The sequence below is a fragment of the Filicampus tigris genome, chromosome 2, assembly GCF_054856515.1.
Source record: "Filicampus tigris isolate MCC_2025a chromosome 2, RoL_Ftig_1.0, whole genome shotgun sequence".
NCBI classification, from domain to species: Eukaryota; Metazoa; Chordata; class Actinopteri; order Syngnathiformes; family Syngnathidae; genus Filicampus; species Filicampus tigris.
This window is the reverse complement of record NC_141218.1, coordinates 25,646,510-25,671,067: the sequence shown is the minus strand read 5'-3', so window position 1 is coordinate 25,671,067 and position 24,558 is coordinate 25,646,510. Positions and strand designations below refer to the sequence as shown.

Below are 24,558 nucleotides of genomic sequence, written 5' to 3'. Positions count from 1 at the left end.
AATCGGGTCTGAGAGAAAATAATCGGGATTTTCTTGTTAGGCAAATCGAACAGCCCTACCTTCTAGCCTTCCTTGATGCAAAATCATACATAAAATCCTTGGATAATATCTGCTCCCAACTATTTAGTTGATGCTTATAATGCTGAGGCCTAAATTCCTCCTACAAATGCTAATGATTGCAATGCCATATATATATATATATATATATATATATATATATATATATATATATATATATATATATATATATATATATATATATATATACACATTTACACACACTTGGGGCTGTTCATGCAGATCACTCTTGCGCTGTATGAATTAATGTGTCATATATATTGTATGTATTACATATGTATGTATATATGATATGCATATCTCAAAGACATGCAATCATTTTCTTATGGAATTGTATGATTTTATCTGAATTTGACCAGTGAGTTACAAACTTAAATGTGCATCGCCACTTAGTAGTTGTAGACATTATCTAGGGGAATTACAATTAATTAACAAAGAACACATTGAACGTGCTTATTTTACTGCATGAAAAAACGCCATTTTTTGTTGACAAAATTGTAGCGACTCCTAGCAGCCTTGTCGCTTCTGAGAGAAAGTGGGTGGGATCGGTACTTCTCTGACGCGCTGCTGTTATGGTGGCTTGACAGTTGAAACACTTGAGTCTTGAATGAGATTTGGTCGGTTTTAATAAAACAGTGGCTTTCACGGATACACTCTGGATGGTTTGATGTTAGCACAATATGGCATAATGAAACTGTAGCGCGGTAGCGAAGCACAGCGAAGCGTATGGCGAAGCGGTCAACAAAAAATACAGCTACCCAGCCCGACTCTACTGTGCAGCTGGTAAGCATTTATCTATTTAAATCACCCGGCATTCACCACTTACGACATGTGACCCAAGCACCAGCCCGTTACCATAGCAATTAAACACCACGTGACACAACACTGAATTATGGCGCCTATAAATGTAGATTGACTGGTAAATTGAGAGCCTCGTCACCACGGCAGGCCGATACAGAGTCCACATCAATGTCCCGCTCCGTCCTCCCCTCACTCGTGAACAAGACCCCAAGGTACTTGAAATCTTCCACTTGGGGTGGGATCTCATCCCCAACCTAGAGAGGGCACTCCACCCTTTTCCCACTGAGGACCATGGTCTCATATTTGGAGGTGCTGATTTTCATCACAGCCGCTTCACACTCGGCTGCGAACCGCTCCAGTGAGAGTTGGAGATTGCGGCTTGAAGAAGCCAACAGTACAACATCTGAAAAATATCCAAAACTCAATTTTTTTATTTGTTATAAGGGTTCTCTGAGCCGTCCTTGGTCTGGTCCCTCACCTAGAACCTGTTTGCCATGGGTGACCCTGCAAGGGGCATAAAGTCCCAGACAACTTAGCGCTTAGGATCATTGGGACACTCAAACCCCTCCACCACGATAAAGTGATGGCTCATGGAGGGGTACATCTTTCATTAGATAATAAAAATGTAGTTTCTTTAGGTACATGTTAAATATCGCAATAATATCGATATCGCTATAGTCAACATCCATATCGGATGTTTTTCCAATATTGTACAGCCCTAATATATACAGTATCCAGTATGTATGTTTGCTTGTATATATATATATTTAAGGGACGGCACGGTGGTCGACTGGCTAGCACGTCCGCCTCACAGTTCAGAGGTCATGAGTTCAATCCCGGCTCCGGCTTCCCTGTGTGGAGTTTGCATGTTCTCGTGCCTGGGTGGGTTTTCTCCGGGTACTCCGGTTTCCTCCCACATTCCAAAAACATGCATGGTAGGTTGATTCAACACTCTAAATTGCCCCTAGGTGTGATTGTGAGTGCGGATGTTTGTCTCTGTGTGCCCTGCGATTGGCTGGCAACCAATTCAGGGTGTCCTCCGCCTACTGCCCGAAGACAGCTGGAATAGGCTCCAGCACGCCCCGCGACCCTTGTGAGGATAAGCGGTATCGATAATGGATGGATGGAGATATATATATATATATATATATATATATATATATATATATATATATATATATATATAACATATACAATTTAAAATCTACGTCCTTGTATAGTGTTGCAACCCATGTATTGAGATAGGGTAGGCCTATGCATTGAATGAGTGAAGAATTTCCCAAAATTGAATAAAAGTGCAGGCAGAACTTGAGAACAACAGAACCTCACTATTGTTTAGTACTCTTTTAGTCTTTTTTTAAACCCTTTTTTAGAGAATAAGTGATTTTTTCTAGAGTTTTAATTGAACATTTCTTGTTTTTGACCGTGTCCCCAGACCCAGCGCAGAGTGACGTTCCATCTTCCAGATGGTTCCCAGGAGAGCTGCAGTGACAGTGGGCTGGGTGACCCAGAACCAAGTAGTACGGCCAGTACCTCCCAGGCTATTCCGCTCAGCTTCCCCCATGAGGAGTATTACGAGCAAACATCCCCTAACAGTCGTACAGAGGGAGATGGAAACTCAGACCCTGAATCAAGTGAGTCCTTACTTTTCTTATATTTATATTTTGATATATTTTTGCAAGGTAAACTTTATTATTAAACTAAAGAAGTAAGTAACATTCACTATTTTAATTTAAACGGCAATTCAATATATTGATTTGGGTCTGAATGGCCTTTACTTTATATTTGCCTCATAATTAAGGATGCTATATTTATATTTAATCAAGAATAATTGATTTTCTTTTCATCAGGTATATTCCTAGAGGTGGCCAGTGGTAATTTATATTTATAAATAATTTAGTATTACATTACCGTGTGTTAAAATAAATATTTCTTGAACATTTTAGTGTAAAGCTATCATCCCTTTAAAGTTGTTTCTGTATGTATTGTAAATACCAGTATGCAGCACTAAACCGTCCAATTTTACCAGAGTTATGCTCGTTTGATTTCTGTGGGGATTCAAGATCAATCAAGTAATTCATAGGACAGCTGTCACTGTTTAGTCTGCTGCCCAGTGATGTTCTCCATAAAACAGACTATTGAAGTCACAAACATACACAACATTAAAAAAAAAAAAAACAGAATTAATTGGCTGATTGGAAAAGGGGGTACGGCAGACACGCCCGGTATTTCGCTACAACATAAGTAGTGATACAAGTGATGATTCAACATAAATACACCCCAGTATGGACAAGTCTTTGGCTCCCTGTTCCATCCGTCATTGCTACATACTGTACTGGTACACACTTCATTTTTATTCTGGTCAGTAGATGTTGTATTTTCTGTAGGTCGAGTCGCCACGGTCATGGTCCGTGTGCAACATTGCAAGGTGTGCTTTAGCAGAGTTACATGTCAAATTATGAGAGTGTGTGGCTTCATTTGAAAAAAAAAGTATATATAGCTCAAATCTGCAGGACTGGTAGGATTAAATTGCTTTTCATACACTTTATAGCCATTGTGTCATTGGTGTAAGTGAGACAACAGTCCTTGGTGCATGAGCCTCCACAGCATCTGTGCTGACAGGTCTGGGCCTGGGGTGTCAGCGCGAGTGTGATTGTGAATACATTTGTTCGACATGAGATGAGACGGGTGACATGCCGTCGATGGCTTTGTGTTCATTTACGTGCAAAGGTCCCTCTTATTTGGGATTTTTTCTGGTGTTGCTCTGATAGAATACTCATACGATGCGCCACGAAATCTTATATTTACAAGACAAGTTGACATTCCCATTCACTTTCACACCTGTGAAGCAGTGACTTGTTTAAATGTGAGAGCAAAGACACAACCGGTGATCAAACCTCTCCTTCACTGTAAGATATTCACCATGGTGACAGAAAATTTTAATTCACACACATAGACTGAATGGCTCATCATCTCATTGATATTCATTGACATAAACATCTCATATTACATCCACCTGTTCACTCACTGCAGTTATTTCCCACTTTGCTGTTGAGATAATATTTGTTAAAGCACATCCATTTTAAATGGAGGGCCAGCTATTTGGAAGAGCATTTCAACATGGACACAGTTGTGCAGTTAACACCTGTGTAAAATCCGTATGATGTAAAAGTCAGAGCAAATATTACTGCTAGTTTTGTGAAAATTAGTTAACCACAACAAAACCTGATCATACGCTCTCAGTGTGCAAACTTTATAACTAGACTACTAAACTACATACAATAAATAAGAAAATAAACCTCTATATCAAATAGTAAAATGTGTCTTGACGATCAGGAAAAGTGTACGTATTGTACAATTTTTATCATTTAAATCTGGGGTATCCAAACGTTTGACTTTTCCCTTCTCTGATGGAGGGCTGGGGTCAGTTTTAAACAGAAAAAGTGTGATGATTGCAGGGGTGCCTAAACTGAATTATTTATTGGTACACCTGCCACGATAACAGGTTGTTGTGGATTATATATTTACCCAGAAACTACAGTATCACAATAAATGCTAGTATCATTTGTTTGTTGTTTTTTTGAATGAGACTGATATACTGATGATGCTTGAGCAAATATAATAAGTGTACATCCTTTTAAAGTGCAATTATCTTTCAATTCTCAAGGATATAGACATTTGCATTGAAATGTAAAATGACAAAATATCTTGGATAATTACATTTATAAAAATTAAATTAAAAAGACTCATTTTTTCCAACAACAACAATGAACAAATATTAACAAGTACACCACATACAGTCTGTAGTGGCAGTGTATAATTGTCTTTTATTTCCTTAATTTTCTCCTTTATGAAACATTTTAAAATTCCTATTTTTAAAATGTAAGGAACATTACAGGACTGTGCGTGTTTTATTGTATATACATATATTTTTAATATTAATGCTTCAAACAAATAATAACTCACAGAATTATTTACTTAGCAGTGACCGTTCAACATTGCACATTTCAGACACATATATTCAAATAAGTGCAGACAGGCCCCAATTATTTTAGTGCCAATGTCCATTTTCAAGTGAAGACATTTTCAAGGGCCAAAATGAAAACAGATCATTAAAAATATCACTTATCATAGCTGTACTTCAACGAGCCATGGCCGCTTGTATTCCAACAAGTATTAATTACTATTATCACAGTAACGACACAGTGCAGTGTCATAGCGTTTGCTATGCATTCATCCATTTTCTGAACCACTTTTCCTCAAGTTGTCCTAAGTTGTAGTTTATATATATATATATATATATATATACATATATATATATATATATATATATATATATATATATATATATATATATATATATATATATATATATATATATATATATATATATATATAAACTATAGAGACTATATTTTATAGAGAAGGCATTACATCTGCTTCAAAATATTGACCATTCTGAGGCTGAATTGCTTGACTGACACACATCAAGTCCAAGTGAAAAAGTCCCCGTGCACCAGCCAAGAGGATCCGTGTGTTGCTTGTGGTAAAATAGGCTGTAGATGTGATAGTCATGACATTGTAGGTAGTGCATGCCAGACAATCGAAATGAATAAAATAATGATCTTATGTGGTGCTTGTTGACATAATTCCCTCATGGGAAAAAAGAGTTCTGGGTTGCGCAGAGTTGTTTTGTGTGCCGTACTTCCCATTTACTTCCTCTTGTTCGAAGTGAAGTGCAGTTGTCTTTTGCGACGTTCCTTTCCTTCGGCTTCAGACTAGCTGTATTTAATAACAGCTGACCCGCACGCAGTGTGAGAGCTGCACAGGACCATAGACACTTCACCAAAATAAAAATTCAAATATTTCACAAATAAAATACAGGCTCTTAAGATGGACGATTTGCATGTTGACCCTATCGGAGGTGAGACTGTTTTGACAGAAAGGTGCCTAAGGCCTGCCGCACACTGAGCGGAACAGCCGAATGCGACTGAATTGTACCATCATGGAACAAATTACACTTGGTGACTCTTCGCTGCACATCAAGTGATCTAGCAACGCGTATCTACCAGCACGCTGCATCAGAAAAACTGTGACCCTCTATCAGGTTTTCAGGCTCCACACACTGTAGACTGTACAGCAGGGATGCACAATTAAATGCTGGAAGGGGGCCACAATTTGTCATCCGTATTACTGCGGGGGGCCACATAGGACCCCACACTGCCTAACCAGATGTATGACAAAAAGGCTATTTTGAATATGGATAAAATATGTTGCATACGTGCAAGGTATATGCTCTTAATATATTTCACATTTGATATCACATGTATAAAAATGTATATAAAATATCCACTAACCTAACTCAACAACTAAATAACCACATCCTTGATGGGTTCGCTTTTACCATTCAAGGACAGCACAAAGTGCAATACCCCCTTTTTTCCACACATTTTTTCATGGAAATCAACTCGCTCAAAATTGTAATAATATTGAGGTATTATGTTTGTCCTACATATCACTCCAAATCCTCCCCAAAAAAATATTAGACCTACTCCCCTAGTGAGGATAAGTGGTACAGATATTGCATGGATGGATGGAGGACCCTATAAGACCCTATAAGCACAATTAAGGCAAGTCTTCCATCTAATGGTGATTGGTGATATTACGACTTTTAACTACAGTTTTTTTTTATTTATTGAACCATAAAAACATAGCATGATTGTCAAGGAAGGAACAGATGACCACAAAGACAGGGAACGGACAAGAATAATAAAGAAGAGTGAAGATGTTTTGAGAGGCTATTGGTGGTGATCACAATCACTGACTGCACCTGTGCATTTCGGCAACAGAGACTGCACAGTTCGCTTTCTGCCACAATCAATCAATCAATCAATCACATTTTATTTATATCGCACTTTTCATACATAAAAATGCAACACAAAGTGCTGTAAAACATCCAAAGCAAAACATTAAAAAAATATATAATAAAAAATAAATAAATAAATGGAATAAAAAAAAATCCGTTCATGCCCTCCCTCCCAACAAAGCAGACTGCGAGAGAATAGCGATCCATGTGATGTTATTGTGAACTTGTAGTTCTCTCTTTGAGCATTCATTGTTTTTAGGCCTCCCACTCTGGAAATAAAGTTCATGTGACATTTTAAATTTCTATTATTCATGAATTAGAAGACTATTACTTTTGTTGGAATGTTTTGTAGGTCCGAAGTCCATAAGCCAAATTAGCAATTTACAAAACAACTACTTACTCAATGCGTGTTCGTTTTATCTTTCAAGAAGGTATCCAATATGAATAAAGACTCACACAAATGGATTGAAATTTCTCGTCAGTTTTCTTTACCATCTCTGAAGTTCAGGAATCATACAATGATCAGATCTGGGCAGCTTTTCCATCCTCGCGAATGCTCTCACCCGAGACGGGCGAGGGCAGAAAAGGGGCGCGGTCTAACATGCAGCCCTCACATTTATACTCTTCAAAATCTAAACATAATGTGGGTTGGTCTCCTCCCTGGCTGGCCCTGCCTATGGGGCTGATCTTCACCAGCTGGTCGCGTGCTCAGATCAGGGCACGCTAACTCTGAGACTTTGAATTGATTATGCGATGTGTAACTCCCAATTTGGTTTTTGGTTAACCTGTTAGCTAATATAAAGCCATTCATATAGATTCAGATCTTTCACTTTTATGGACTTGCTACCTCGCTTTCAGGCATATCTCACCAGGCAACCACCAGTCAAGTGCTGTCACGCATTTACTTAAACATCAAAGTTTTTATGTGTCAGCAAATTGCTGAAATCTTGAAAATCTGAACCACACAATTATAGACACAGAGATTTGGAGCAGTACCGTTTTGCCAAATTGTGACACTCGGAGGGTATAATGATATGCAATGTTAATTAGTGCCTCAGCGAAGCATGCATGCGTGCTGTCACCGTGTCATAATGACCAAATGGCTTCCTGTTCCTTTTCAGCACAGGGGGCTGCACAGAGTTTTAGTCAGCAAAGTGACTTTTTTTTTTGTGGAATAAATGCATGACAATGTATCATGCTGTTGTGTAATTTATCATAAAATAAAGCCCTGTGATGTGTTCAGTTCAACAGTTTAGTCAGTAATGAAAATAAGTACAGTCTTTAATTGCATACAATGTTTTGTTGTTTGTAGTAATGGGAATCCCGGCTCTTTTTAGAGAACCGGCTCTTTCAGCTCGGCTCACTAAAAAGAGCCGGCTCTTTCGGCTCCCAAACGGCTCTTCAGATTTTTTTGTTGCTTTAATCGATACATTACCAATAATAATGTAACAGTATGCACAAAATGAATTAATAATTAATAAAAAAAATATTATACTACTATATTATAATAGTCTTTATTTTTTTACTCTACAGTGAACTTTTAACTCATTAAAACTTTTTACCTTTTTTATACTAAGCAACTTTAAGTCAAGGAACAAAGAATCCCTGAAAAACACACGACACAAAGAAATGTAAATTAAAAATAATTACTTTTTAGTGCAACAACAAATAAACTATGAAATACAAGAATAAACGTTTAGCTTTTGTACACGTAACAAATTTAAAGTTAAACACAGGATCCCTGACAAACACATGAAACACAATTCAACTTTAACAAATTTAGACTGAAACAACACAGAACCCCTGAAAAAAAGAAAAAGATCATCAGCCTCTACAGTGGTAGAGCCATCAATATAATTAGAATGAGTCCAAATTTGGTTCCTTTTCCTGCTTTGACTCATTTCTTTTCTACTTAATTTCTTTTTGTCCTCCGTGTTGCACTCTCTCTCCTCTCTTGACCCGTTCGTGTTCACACTGTGCTGTGTACCAGGCTGCCGCCCCTCCCCCCCCCCCCCCCTCTGCTCAGCGCACTAAGCAGCGCAGACACAGAGACGACCACGCATATTGACCAATCACGTGCGCCCTCAAGTGAAAAAAAAGCGTCTCGAAGGGAGCCGGCTCCTGATTGGTGGGGAACCGGCTCCCGTTGTTCACTTCAAAGAACCGGCTCATAGAGTCGTTACATTCGCGAACGACATACGCCTAGTTGTTTGCATTTCGTAAGTGTACACGCTGTGATGAAAATTGATGCTGGCGTCAGGCTCTCTAACTTACGAGATCCATCATGTCACAAACAACATATAACACTAGGACGACTTTTTGTGCCACAAATCCAATAGTTTAAAGCACGGGTGTCAAACTCCAGTCCTCGAGGGCCATTCTTCTGCCTGTTTTAGATGTTTACTTCCTCCAACACACCTGATTCAAATGATCAGCTCATTAGCAATCATTTGAATCAGGTGTGCTGGAAGAGGAAACATCCAAAACATGCAGAGTTCCAGCCCTTGCAGTAGTACAGTACCATAGATTTGTGGCTCTGTGGCATATGGCTTTCGAATGACCAGATTATATCTTGTCTAAGATCTAAATCTGCTATTAAAATAAGACCATCCCCTTTTTAAGTACCCTTAAACACTGCAACTATAATAAGATTATGGTTTTAAATAGGCTTCAATGAATTACAAACTCAATTTATTGTAAAAAAAAAAAAAAAAGAAAGTCTTGCTTCATCTTAATAATAGATTTAAATCAATCTTTTCCATCTTTTCTAGCTAAATAATTTTTATTACGTGCATTATTGTGTCTGAAGCTTTTGTAGAACATTTTATCAGTTTTGATGCCGGTAGACTAATAATCTGATTAGAGGCTTGCCGTGCGCATGCGGGAGTAACATTCTGAACTCTCCAAATGTTCATAATAGCTTTTCGACTTAGTTTCCAGCTGACTGATTTACGACCGCCCTTCTCCTTATGTATGAAAAAGCCACTGCACTAGATCTGGTGGAAAAAGAAAAAACACTGGGACCCATGTGATTTTTTTTTTTTTCAACAAAATCACAAACCTTTACCGATTATTGTCTCACAGCCAATGCCAAGCTTACACTAAGACTGGAATTCAACTGTCTAGACACAATCTGCCCATGAATAAAGGGATTTCATGGGAAGGCTTTATGAGTGTGATTGGAGCAAAGTGGTACCAACCTCAGTACACCAGTGTAAATATGTATGTTTTACCCTTCATGCATGTTCACTATTATGTGACAGACTCCTGGTGTGTACAGTTAACTTGCATTCATTATTCGGATCTCAGTTTCACTTTGAAGCTTCTCAGATGCAATTAGAAGTAATGAATGTGCTTCTTAATTACATTCATTTGTGCAAATTTCCACTCCCCCATCGAATTTTTCTGTGGAAACACTGTGACACTGACCAATGGCATATCATTTGCAATGCGACTAAATCCATTCAGCATAGAACAATTAGCTGTAATTAGTATTACAATATCATCAGCGACCAGGGGGAGAGACCGAGCTGACATGAAGGCAAAAGAGGACCCTTGTTCAGAGAGTTAAACGTCCACTGGAGCAGGAAGCTGATAATGAGCAAAGCACAGGTTAGCAAGATGAGCTGCTGCAATATATATATATATATATATATATATATATATATATATATATATATATATATATATATATATATATATATATATATATATATATATATTAATGCAATAGCTGATTTTGTCTCTTTGATCAAGATTCCCCCATAAGTGACACACTTTTCACAAATGTTTTACTTTTGACAACTATGAGCATCAGTGTTCTAATTAAAAGCAAAGTCCCATGCTTCAGGCGACATTGCTGCTGCTTGTAAAACGATGGGCAGAATCATTTCTCATATATTTAACATCATAACCTCACATGTTGTCACTGATGGGCACAATATTCTTTCACTACACTATTCTATCACTCTACTAACAGCCTTTGAAGCCTGTGGCCTTAACAATATTGAACAAAGTAAACTGTTAACTGTGAATGTTACTGAAGATTCTGAAATATTGCAAATAAATGATGATGAAGATTTGTTTGGATGCTGCCACAACAGCTGTTCTATCTATATTCTTACTGGACATTTCTATTTTCACTGAAGATTATTCAATGCTGGCACGCTAACACACTCACTTGATGTTTATTTACTTTGCATTTTTTCTTTCCTTCTTTCCTTTTCCTGTTTTCTGTTTACAATCTCTTAACTACTTGGTTGCTGCTGGTCAAGAAGACATTACTGTAATCTCCAGCTTGAATTAAGTTCTCTACATCTTCGGCCATTTTTATTTTCCTGAAAAGTGGCATATTTGAAGAGGATTTTATCAGTGACAGTATTCTGTCTGTGTATATTTCATTCATGCCACGCATAAAATGGTGGTGCACCCAATTCATTTTTTTGTCGCTGTTATCCTACAATGTACATGATAACATCTTCAAACTCCCTTTTCTTTCCACATCATTTGCACCAGTTTTCTCTCCCTGCTATATATTCTTGCTCATATAAATAAATAAAAGCTTTTGTGCCTTCTGGCTCCCAGAACTTTTTACAGCTGCCCCAGTGGGCCTGCAACAGAGCTAAATGAAGCAACAGTGAGTATTAACCTACATAGATTGGACCGGTCCTTTTAAGATGGTTTTATTTTTTCCCCCCTCCTTTTATTTATTTATTTATTTATTTTTTGACCAGCGGGGGTTTAGAGCTGAGTCAGAAAGGGATTTAGATGGACTCATCTGTATCCTTCTCAACCGATTGAGATTTGGTGGAAGTGCTCAGTTCTCAGAGGTGAGGTGGAGGGGAAGCCTTGTTTTATCTGGTTCAAATGCCACAGTAGTCGTCTGAGAGAGAGAGAGAGAGAGAGAGAGAGAGAGAGAGAGAGAGAGAGAGAGAGAGAGAATGAGAGAGAGAAAGAGAGAGAGGGAGGGAGTGAGAGAGAGAGAGGGAGAGAGAGAGAGAGAGAGAGAGAGAGAGAGAGAGAAAGAGAGAGATTATTGATTTGGAGGAGTCCAGTCAGCTTTCTAAAGTCTCCCTCCACCCTCCTTCAAACTATTGAAAAGTGTCATGGTCGAAACCTCTTTTCCTCAGTGTTTGTAATCGGCCTCTCACCAGTGTCTCTAGTGATGTTGAAAGTAAAAGCGCTGCAGTCATCCAGACAATCCCCCAACCACAGATACCTGCCATTGATAAACAACCTTTAAAGAGCATCAAAACGGCTTTGCCGTACCGTAGCATCAACTCACATGTATGGAACAGCGAAACTTATCATTGACCAAAAAAAAAAAACAAGGGGCATCCTTCTTTGAGACAAACATCCAACATAACGAATGGGGCATGTATTTGGACATCATCCGACAGAATCTTATGTCTGCACTCCCAATCCTGTCTATGATTGTTTCTCAAGGGTTATCATCCGCGCGTGCAGGCAGCACATGGCTGCACACACCACTGAGTCATGACACAATCTGAATTTTAACAAGCAAAGATAAAACATGATATTTTCAGACATATTTATGTATGTTAAGGAGACCCATCCCCAGCCACCTGGGCTGTGGATTTCTGCAGCTCTTCCTCCACGGGTCTCTTGGTTGCTTCTTTGACCAGTGTTCTGCTCACTCACTCTCTCTGTCAGTTTTGGTGGACAGTCAAGTTGTCATTGTAATTCCTTTCCCATTTTTGATGATGGATTGAACGGCACTCCTTGAGAGGTACAGAGCTATATATTTTATTTGAATATAACCATGCTTTAACTTCCTCCACAACTTTATCCTTGAACTGTCTGATGAGTTACTGAGCGCAAATTACACACAAGGGAACTGTATTTACTAATTAGGTGACTTCTGAAGGTGTTTGATTGCGCTGGATTGTTTTTAAGGGTATCAGAGTACAGGAGGCCAAATACCACTGGCGGGCAGTGACTTTCAGTCTTCAGTGGGCATTGAATCCACCACTTAATAACACCATCGCACAGCTAAATAATGTACAAAAACACCTATAGCTATGCGTAGCATTAAAGTGTAGACAGGAGGCATTTTGTGTATTTGAGGATAAATAACATTATTGTGAAACCACTACCTTTATCTTCCAATACATCACCTCCAAACCTACACTACAATATAACAGCTGCTGAAGTAGTTTACAATCAATATTTTGCAATTCATCCATTCATCTGTTAGCCAGACCACTTATCCTCATGATGGTCGCGGGCGTGCTGGAGCCTATCAGGTACACCCTGAATTGGTTGCCAGACAATTGCATGGCACACAGAGACGAACGACCATTCACACTCACAATCACACCGAGGGACAACTTAGAGTGTTCAGTTAACCTACTATGCATGTTTTTGGAATGTGGGAGGAAACCGGAGTATCCGGAGAAAACCCTCGTAGGCACGGGGACAGGCACGGGGACTCCACGCAGGAAAGCCGGAGCCTGGATACGAACCCATGACCTCTGCGCTGTGAGGCAGACGTGCTAACCAGTCAAACACCGTGCCACCCATTTATCATTTTAATTTTTTCTTTGCTCCTGCCTGTCTGTGTAAGTAACTGAAATGCTCATACATATTGCTCTGAAAACGCCCCCCCAAAAATGCGTATGCATGTGTGTTTGCATGCGTGTGTGGGGGTGGATGGGTGTGCGTGTGTGTGTGCGGTGGACAGTGTGTGGGGGTGTGCATGCGTGTGTGTGTGTGTGGTGGATGCCAGCACTGTTCTGTTCTGCAAGCCTTTGGGAAATGAGACTTACATGGCAACATAGAAGTTGAATTGTGAAATAACTTTGAAAACCTTATTCTATCATTTTCGTTCCACTTCACAATTATGTTTTGGTTTTTTTTTGCCTTTGTCTTTGCCTAAATTCTAATACACCAAATCTCAAGGAAAGGTAAGGTCACAAAATGTCAAACATTTCAAGCGGTGTGAACACTTTATCAAGGCACTACATGTTCCATTCATCTTGAAGCAATATGTGGCAAGGTAAAATGACATTTCTACCACACTTGCAATGTCATCAAAGAAATAATTTACAATTTACATTTAAATCAGCATAAATAATGGTTTAATGGCAAATGTAGCCAAGTCTATTTGACTTGCACATTTCAATCAGACCTCACTGAAAATATGCAGACAGTCATCTGCTCAAAACATTTATAACATTCATAAGACAAGTTTGTCGGCCTGGTTGATTAAAACATCAATGCATAATATGTTTTTGCTTGAATAAATAAAACATGTTGATATGTTTTGAAGGCAAGTTCTGGTTTCATTGTTTGTTTGTTTTTTTTATTTGGTTGAGGCAGTGCATGTTAATGAACAATACATGGGACTCATGCATGTAAACACACTACACCGGATTATAGCCATAGGCTAAATTCCATTCGTTGTTGACATTTTGACAGGACATGCTGGAAACCATGGAGAATATACAGTAGAAACTCAGGTTAAGTATTACCTGATGTAGAAACGATTTTATTCTCAAACTACAGTACACTTTTTAAGAAAAAGTACCTTGGTTCACACGCTATTTCCAGTTAACAGGCCCAAATGTGTTTTTTTTTTCTTCCCACGTAAAGCATACATCACAGATTGATACTATGCAGAGCTGGGCATTTTACAAAAAATTGAGCGTCTGGTATTCCTCATCTGTCTGCAGCCTGGGTACCCTTCAGTCAGCCGTCATTTGCCTTTTTTTCCGGAGGGGAAAAAATAGTACCCGTCTATAGGCCGGTCCGCCTCTAATTTTAAACTGCCGTCCGTCGGCGAGTCTGACTAAACTTTCAGGAAAATATTTGCAATATTTAGGAAAATACATTTTGTTAATGTCGTAATGTACTTTCCCCACATCTAACTTCTCTCATGCGTTGAGGCTGATGTTGCTTCTGGTATAATTTCAAAGAATTGAACATTAAAACAGAAAACTTGGCTTGATATCACTCATCAAGATTCATGCATCAAATTCGCTCTGCAGCGCTGTGGTTTTGTGTGCTTTTCAAAGACCTGTAAATTTAAAGTACTCATTCTGAAGTTGTTAACATGTTCAGACAGCCTTAGGCCTGGTTTGGGAAGGGATCAATAGCCGGCAGGTTTGATCACATCCCTGGACAATATATTTTGAACTAGGAGGGAGGGGGAGCCACTTCAAACAAGAATGAAGGCTCAAAGGCATCAGCCAGCAATTCACTTTGTTCCATTTCACCAGCCCTGAATCCGAAACTGGAATATTGCTCTGGCTGCATATTAAATCTGTGAAATGTTTGGGTTAGAGAGAGGTGAACAGTTTTGTGCCTTGATCCCGTCAAGCTGATGTGATCTCACCAACACCAAGCATTAATCATTGAAAGCAACATTCATGAAATCTAAACAGGGCAAGCTATTTGTCGGTCGCCAAACGTGTGCGTGGCGCAAGGTGCTGAGGGCTGTGTACTAAATATTTATATCCTCATTTAATTTGATCCAGTTGGAATCGTGCTGCTAGTAAACACTCTCTTAAAGCCAGAGCTCCTGAAATAATAACTTACATGATCTATTAAACTTTTACGAAATCTCACCACAGGAACAGCACCTCACACTACCGAACATTTCTCAAAAGTCCTGCTTTTGTCTATGGCCCATGTTTTATTTAAGGGCGTTTGTTATTGATATTCTTTATAAAAGTGTAATTTTCTCCCTCCCTTCCACATACTTGTCATAAGTGTATACAATTTCCTGATTTAGTTTTGATTTTTTGGGGGGGAAATGGCATTTTACAGTAGATTACACTTCAAACTGCTAACTAACACATGGTAAATCTGCTTCTTGGCAGAGGGAACTTTGAGGGGAACATTACGTTTGGCTATCAATTCTGTCAATGGGTCAGAGTTCAGCTTGTTTCGTCTATGAATAAAGCCATTATGCTCTGGCTTTGGACGTGTTGTGTTTCAGTGTAACCCATAGTGGGGTTTATTGTTAACAACTGCATTAGCGAGGCTGAGACGAGGTTAGAGGAAGTGCATTGCCCCGCTCTCTCTTCCCCCACATGCCCTCTCCATCCGCACATCCCTTTAAGGCCCTTTCAGATAAAGACAGATTAAAATGCAGGGTCCCATCCCGCTCTCATTTTTCACATGCAGTCCGTCTTCAAGGGTAAGGATGGCCTCTGCTCTGAAAGACTTATTGACCAAAATAACAGTGCGTCAATATGGCTCCCGAAGGCTGAGTGGACTTGAGAATCCCAGCGGTTGTATTTTCAACTCTAAGCCTATAATGTTATTGACTTGATATGCGGCAGAAAGGCATGGCCAGGCACAAATAGAAAAGCTTGATTTTATAATTTATGTTTATATAATTTTTTAAAAACTTAATTTTCTCAAAAGAGGACAACTGGTGTTTTAGGCAAGAAAAACAGCCAAACACTCACATTCACATTCTTTTGTAAATTTGATGGAAAAAAATCATGACCCAACAAGTTGGTGTTAGCAATGTACCAATTGAGTGCTGACTACCACACACAACAGCTTAAGTCATTGCACCCCCATCTGTCTGACTTAATTCACTGAAACAGGAGCAGTTTCATGAAAATGTCTTTTGTAATGTTTTTTTTTTTCAACATAATCTTATTACGATCCAACACACAGTGTTTAAAACAAAGGTTTAATACATTTGTTTGCTTTTTACACAATGTTAAATTTGTTTTACAATGTAATCTTATTGTTGCTGTTATTAATGTTTTATTAGTAGAAGTATTGATTTAACTGCTTGGAATAAAAGAAAAAAGTAAAAGATGAAAAAAGTACAAACTAATATATATTGAACTACAAAATTAAACATTTATATTTTATTGTTTATTATTGCGATAACTTGGCACAACGGAAACACAAAACGTCTCTGCACATATTATAGTATCCCTCTTTTATTAATTTTTCCTATTGTTTACAAGAAGAAGAAGAAAAAAAAAATCACTGGACACAGCTTTGCTGAAAGCTAAATTCTGACGTGATAATCAGGACTGACATGACAAGAGGTTCTGCATAATCAAAACAACAAAAATATAAATTAGTAAATGATAACAGCTAAAAAAATATATATTTTACCTGCATATGTTTATTTCAGATTAGATTTTTTTTAAACGCCTGAAGACTGGTTTTTAGACACCGTGTTATGTAATTTCTCTCCTCGCCGACAACATAAAACAATTATCCTAAATAAGGCCATGGAAGGAAGGTAACATGCATCCCTAAATCTGTTCTGTCATTGTGGTGAATTCTCCCTGCTTCACATTCCTCTGTCACTCCCAGTACGAGTTTTTTCTTCATTATTGGATCCCTGTGCACAGGCCCACCCAGATTGACAGACTGCCCACCCAATGAGATTCAAAAAAATATTTTTCAAAAAAGTTTTTCATTTTTAGTAAATTATGAAAATGGTTGTGTTTTGTATTTTATTGAATAATAAGAATGGCATAATTGTGGTTGTCTAAGGAAGATCTGAACTTCATATTATTCGGTTTGTCATTTTATTTGAATGTACGATGTGTCGGGACAGGAGGATTGTGCGAAGTGAGAGAAATATTCAGGCCCACCCTGATTTTTCCAGGCCCACCCATTAGCTGAGTTTTGGCTCCGCCGCTGGTACAAATACCAGAAAAATCTACTTAAAGTGGAAGTCAATCCAAACATTTTTTTTAAGAATATGTTAGATGCAGGCCCACTAATTGAAACAAGCCAATATGATTAATATATAATATGAGTTAAGTAGCAAAATCCACCCATTTTTAGCCAGCTAAGGGAGCGGCCATTTTGTCACTTCTGTCGACTGAAAATAAGATAAGATAAGATAAGAATGCCTTTATTGATCCCACAGTGGGGAAATTTTCATTGTTACAGTAGCTAAGATATAGGTCACACAGGGGCGGCGGCATAATGTGGCCATTAATGTATAACATTGACGGCAAACATTTTGTCACTTCTTCTCGACTGAAAATGACATCACAGACCCTCCGGGCTCAGATAACGACCAATCTCGGCTCACCAGTTTTCTGAAGCTGATCTATGATTGGTCGTTCTCTAAGGCCTGAGGGTATGTGATGTCATTTTCAGTCGAGAAGAAGTGACAAAATGGCCGCCCCCAGAGATGGCTAAAACAGGTGGATTTTGTTGCTTAACTCATATTCCACAAACACGATATTAATCAGAATGCTGTGTTTCAACTACGGGCCGGTATCGAACATATTCTTAAGAAACATATGTTTGGATTGACTCCCGCTTTAAGCATAGCAATGTGTTTGTAATTTGATACTTCCATATTACACATTAAAATCCTGACTATGCACATAGATCTTGATCCACAACAAATTGTAATGTTTTTCCCATTTCCCAACGCTGCACACACAAAGCTTCACAGACAAGATGCAGTAATTAAAAAAGAAAAACAACATCAGCTCATAACAAGGATGACATCAAGAATTGTACTTAATAGACCTTTTCTCTGTGACTAGGCAGCATGATGGTGATGTTTCTCCCGTTTGTATTTTTATTCCTTTTTGGTAAGAAATCACAATGAGATTAAGTGGAATTTTGATGAGATCCAATTTAACGTGATAGCTGCTGTATTGCTGCAGTCACATCAGTGATTGGATGACAGACGGCAACAACTATGATGCCATCTGTCTGAATTTCATGCACGAGCATATTTCAACTAAAATATGCCAGTCAAAGCCATGTTTTACTGTGGATTCGTTAATTTCACGAGGTTTGGCATGCACATGCTGTAAATTTCATAGCAAACAGTTCACATACAACCCCCGTTCCACATACATGCACACACATGAATCCTGGCAAAGTTATTGCCAGTTAATTCAATTGGCTGCAACGCAATAAAGTATGCAGGTCACAGCCTGTTATTTGTCTGTATTGAGTTATGACAACAGATTTAACCGAGGACTAAAATGTGCAAGCATGTACAGGATTAGCCCTCATTTTACTCTATGGAACCCTGATGGACGTAGTCACTGACTGCTTGATAAATTGATATACACGCGCAAATGGATCACTTGAGAAAGCACTCACTGGCTGGTAACCCAGACAAATGGCCTGAGAGTGGGGCGGGAGTTGCAGTGAATGGGTGCATGAAGAAAAAGAGGAGGAAGATAAAGGTGATGTCGAGGGAGTACATTTGGAGTTTGGCTCTGCAGGACATGTTTGGCCAAACACCAAATGACAGGTGGCTTTCAAAGGGCTCGAAACCGAGCACATGAACCCGCGGTTGTTGTGTACCCAGCTCGTGAGACCGGAGCATTCATCACGTTCTCCGTGGTTACGAGGCGCCTGTGCGCCAAGGCGCTTTGCAAGGCATCTGTGGGAAGCTCAAGGCGATGTAACGCTCGTGAGGTCAGTCAGCTGTCTGCCATTCCGTGCATGCAGAAGCAGACCTGGTGGGCGAGCGGTGCCAGGAGCTCTGGCAAAGCGTCAGACAGACTGTGTCCCTTTGTCCCCGTTTCCCCCAGACACCTGCATGATTGCACTGATTTGACTTGACTTCATTCAGCCACAGGCCCCACCGGATTTCAAGAGTCAAACATCTGTCATGCATAGTCTCCCCCTGCAGGCAAAGGCCATGCACCAATTAGAGAAAAATATTCAGGGAAGATTTTGAATATGCAACATTCGTTTCATTGACTGCCTGACTGCCAGTGTTATGTTCCTGTGTTTTTATGGGTGTAATTGTGCAAAAACATACTTTCCAATTTCCAAAACAGTGGTAATAAATGGTGGGGCATGCTGGGCCAAGATTGAATTCATTATATTTGGTGTTGATTTTTGACAAAAGATGGGGACTCATCATTGGTTCGGATTAAACCATTTTGAGAGATCTGTGCTTTAGATTTTGCAAGTGTTTGCCAAAGGCAAACTGTTCACAACAGTGCGAAGAACTATCGTGGCTCTGCCTATGCCTCTTCTATGCCCAATTTTTATATAAATGTGTTTTCAGTTTGATCCCCGCGATGAGTGAATTCCTGCAAAGTAGAGCTTAACTTTATTTTACTTGACGCTTCTATTAAGCCATTTATGACCACCCCCTTCCTTCCTCCCCAACACACACACACACACACACGCACACACACACACCCACACACACCCACACACACCCACACACACACAAACACACACTCCACACACACACACATTCCAACCTTCTAAACACTAATCACACCTAATAAATGTAACTTTTAAAATGCAAAATGAAGAATAATTACCAAGCTGCTCAGATTCAGAAAACAGGTCAGCCGTTATTGGTTGTTGTGAGCCGTGATTAGTCATTGTGAGCAGTTGTGATTTCATTTTCAGTCAACAGAAGAGAAAATGGCCGCCCCCGGAGATGAGTGCATTTTGCTGCTTAACTTATATTCCACAAACGCAAAATTAATCAGAATGCCGTGTTTCAACTAGCGGGCCTGCTGGGAACATATTCTTGAAAAAAATATTTTTGGTTTGACTTCCGCTTTAAATGCACATTGTGCGAGGACCGAGCATTGAGGAGCTTCCGTGGGCTATCTTAAATCAAGGGATGCCTGAGGTATCCTGTAGCTCCTCAATGGTGATGTATGAAAATGGCCCTGTACCAACAGGACCGTCAACGATGCAGGACTGCAAATTAAATAGTTATAATCCAGGTTCATCTCATTTCTTGATTATTTTAGTTTGAATATATATATTTTTGCTGAGTTTCTGTTCTATTTGGGCCAATACTTGATAACAAAAGACTTGATTACAATGGCTCATGGTTACTACACTGAACCAAACCAGTTTTTAAGGTTTGCACTGCTCTTTATTATCCATCCCTCCCTACATTATCCGAAATGCTTATCCTCACGAGGGTCGTGGGGTTGCTGGAGCCTATAGTGGCTGTCTTCGGGCAGTAGGCGGAGTACACCCTGAACTGGTCACCAGGCAATCGCAGGGCACATATAGATGAACAACCTTCACACTTACAGTCACACTTTAGTCACACAGACAATTTAGAGTATTCCATACCATGCATGTTCATGGAATGTGGGAGGAAACCAGAATACCAGGAGAAAACTCACACAGGAATGGGGAGAACATGTGAACTCCACACAGGACCACACAGACACCATGCCGCCCGTTATATTATTTGGGGAAATTCATTATTATTATGTCCAGGATTACTATTTGTTTTATATAAAATGCTATTTCTCAAATGCATTTGGCCACATAGAGAAATATAAAAACATTTAGATGTGTTTTTTTGCATTCAACGTAATGCATAAGCAACATATATATATTGTTTTACACATTTACAAGTCATTCCAAATGTGCACTGTGAGCATTGGGGGTAGAAGGGCGGGGGAGACACGCTTGGGACAGACCAATCACGCTCGTCTGCAAAGTTGTGAAACGTAACAGTGTGGATATTTCAATTTAATTTAATCCCACTTGAAGCATAAAGTTGCCCATTGTGGTGATAGTAAAACTTCTGAAACGCAGACGGTGCATTTGAGATATGGGTAAATGACCGGACCTCATCTTTAGTAGACATCTCCATAAAATGACTTTATCGAGGTGTTCGGCCTTGGTATTTTGACTTAGACCAACTACAGCGAGCACGCGCCTAAATAGGCTCGCAACCCCCTTGGTAAGTGAGAAGTCATTTGTCATAACATCCACAGCCAGGGTTTCATGATATGAAATGCACACATATCCAGATCCTTGCTCAACACACTCGTAATACAAGCAAGATCATTCAGTTACTAACCCAGCTACTTTTTGAGCAAGTAATGAGTAACTATAACTAATGACTTTTGTACAGTAATGTTCGCAACATTGCCCGCGATAGTCTATAGCCGTGATAGCCGAAAACCAAAGGAGGGCATTTATTAGTGTTTACTTAATAAAGCAATTCACTCTCATGAAAACATGACCTTTGTGTTTTGTTTACGCTTACGATTAACTCAAAGTATAACATAACATCACATTTCAAATGTTCCCAAGTGTTCATGTCATACAGAAAATAAAAGTGAAGTAAAAGTAAGAAGATTAGAGAGTGAGTGTGTAAGTTCACATTGTTGAGTGGAAACTCTCCTGGCGCAAGTAACAGGCAAGAGGTGACAGCCCAATCTCAGTTTGGATCAAATCTGGGACCACTGCGAGCGTGCCCTTGATTCTGCAGTTAGCTTAACTCGGCAGGTCACAAAAGGGGAAGCAGATGTTGTCTCCAGGCATGTCCCGCTGCCACCACAAGGGCTCCGGCTGGTGTTGTTGAGCTTACAGGTGCAGGGGAGGGTGATGAAGGGAGTTCGGGGTGGGAAGATGGTCCGCTAAGCCCCGCTCAGCCGCCACAGGCCAGCGCCAGCAAGGCTGCAATGGGCAGATCTGCTCATTTTGATCCACTGAGGTATAATAATGGATGATCAGCCCTGCTGTCACATCTGTGAGTCACTGGTCCATAGCATAACACAGCCTTAAAGCCACACATGGCCGTTTGGACAGAGGTGCCATGGGGTCACATGCTGGCGAAGTGTACAAGTTGGGAAGAAATAAGAACATTTTTTTTTTTTTTTAGTGGTGTAGTAGTAGTGTTGTAGTGTAGACTTCTAACAGTTGATTTCATACAATGAGGTTAGGGATTTCCTTCCTTTGTCTAAATAGTCTGTTTTTGTTCTCAAAGCTATGTTGCCCATCTTTTCATGATCCATCTATCCATACATTGCATGTGTATAGATAATCATAGTTCGGTATATTCTAAGAAAGTCAGTCATACTTACATATTCCTGTTAAACATCGAAGATATTTACAGGTCAATCAAATCCCATCAAGGTGTAGTTGTGACAATGAATATGATCTTAGAAGATTTTCTTCCCTTATATCCAGAAGAATTGGTGTTTCAAGATGAAACTTGACCATCTTATGGCCATAAACAGTAATTGTATTTTTATCTATCAGGGGTATGGGTAAACAGATGATGATAAACCAATAAAAATAAATGCAGGTGAAGGAGCTAAACAGTTGCCGTTTAAATGTGTATGCTTCAAAAAAGGCAGAGACACTAACGCAACTGAACTTGTGGATGCTGTCAATGTGCAAAAAAAGGGAACAGAAATAGTGTCCTAATTAGTACTTTTAATGCGTTTACAGAGCTAAATAAGAACGGGCTGCAAGTAAACGACATCCCAGTACTTAAAGATTAAAACCTGGCCTACTTTCCTTCTGCTGTTTTTCCAATATGCTCATTGTTGTTTTTGAAAAAAATAAAATCCTATTCAGTAGTTGGTTGACTAATCATGGTTATTCCACACACAATACATGCAGAAACCAGACTCATGGGTTTATGCAGAAAACACAAGGCCACTTGTGTTTCAAATCATACACCTTGATGCACTTCTGTCAGAGCGAAGTTCGCACATAAAGACACAACACAAAAAAAGCCAACATTTAAAGGCCAAGTTTATTTTAAAGTGTCCTCTATTGTGATTATAAATTGCGTAACGATTCACTGCAGTGCAACATTACGTTAAAAAAAAAAAAAATGGAAGTTAAGATTTTATAGAGGATCAATAGACAGCCGCCAAGGTGAACTTTTAAATCATAGTGGCTTTGTATGTTCAAAAGAAAAATGGAGCTCTAGCCTTCGTTTGTTGTCATTGTTGGCTAGTGATCCAATCAAATTGTAATCACACAATTCAGCCTCATTTATTTCAATTTACCACAGATTTTGGTGAATGAAATAGTGTTTTTCTCCTCCATCAGTAACAACTACCCAGCAATGAGAGTTTGATACCGCAGGCAATTTGGAGACATGATGTTACTGGATTGTTGTTTTTATCCTGGTGTTTTTTTTCTTTTTTGCTACAATTTTATATGCAATACAAAGTAGTGATTCATGTGAAAAATTTTATTTGTAAAAAACAAAACAAAACAAAAAAAAACTTGATAACTGCATATTCCTTATTATGCTTTTACTGCTGTTCTTAGTGCCAGGTGCCTGTAGTTTGACATTCAAACTCCAGCCATGACTGTTAGTCTTTTCTTTGGTCTATGGGGGGTAGATATGAATGATCCCCATGAACTCTGCCGAGTAACAAATGACCAAGCTAAGAATCTGAAAAATTCTGTTGAATGACTTATTTGAGTCTGTTTATAATGAATCACTAGTGATTTGTGCCATCATTGGAAAATAAATTGATATAACTAAAACATCAGACCATACGAGCCACTTTTCCTTATATGTTATTATTGGGTGTGAGCTCTAACAGATGGAATGTGCTGTTGGTGGGCCTATTGCTTGTGATATTCCAAGATTGCAATCTTTTACTAAGATGCTAAATAATGGGCGCTAAATTATGTGTTCATTCGCTCTGATGGTTTTCACTATGGATAATCTGGGAGAGTACCGCAAGCACTAAATGAAGTTTGAAATGATGGTATTGAAAATGTTACTGGTAGAGAGAAACAAGTATTACTGAGTGACAGAGAATAATTCGATCGCTCTGATAATATTAGGGAAGCCAGCAACTGCATCAAAGCCGAGCTTTCTTTAATTAAACCAGACCCTAGTTAGAGGTGCAAGGGCTAATTCATTAATCAACAACTAATTGATTATCAAATTAATCAATAATTATTTTGAAAATTTGGTTATCATTTTGAGACCGTGTTGAACTTAAAATTGTGCAAATCCACAGAATTTCAGCCTCTTACCAATAAATATTCTCATATATACTCATATACTCTCCATGAAAGCCGGTTAATTACCATTGTGATGACTCGAAAATAAAACATTT

At 39.0% G+C, this 24,558-nt stretch overlaps 1 protein-coding gene across 2 annotated transcripts in view; it reads left to right on the top strand.

Moving 5' to 3' along the window:
* Window positions 1-24,558, top strand: part of pcdh11 (protocadherin 11) — a 187,659-nt gene that overhangs the window by 112,046 nt on the left and 51,055 nt on the right. For both annotated transcript variants that reach the window (XM_086023104.1, XM_086023093.1), the window contains one exon: window positions 2,315-2,513. In XM_086023104.1, the coding sequence (XP_085879230.1) occupies window positions 2,315-2,513 (199 nt within the window). The remainder of the gene's footprint in view (window positions 1-2,314; window positions 2,514-24,558) is intronic.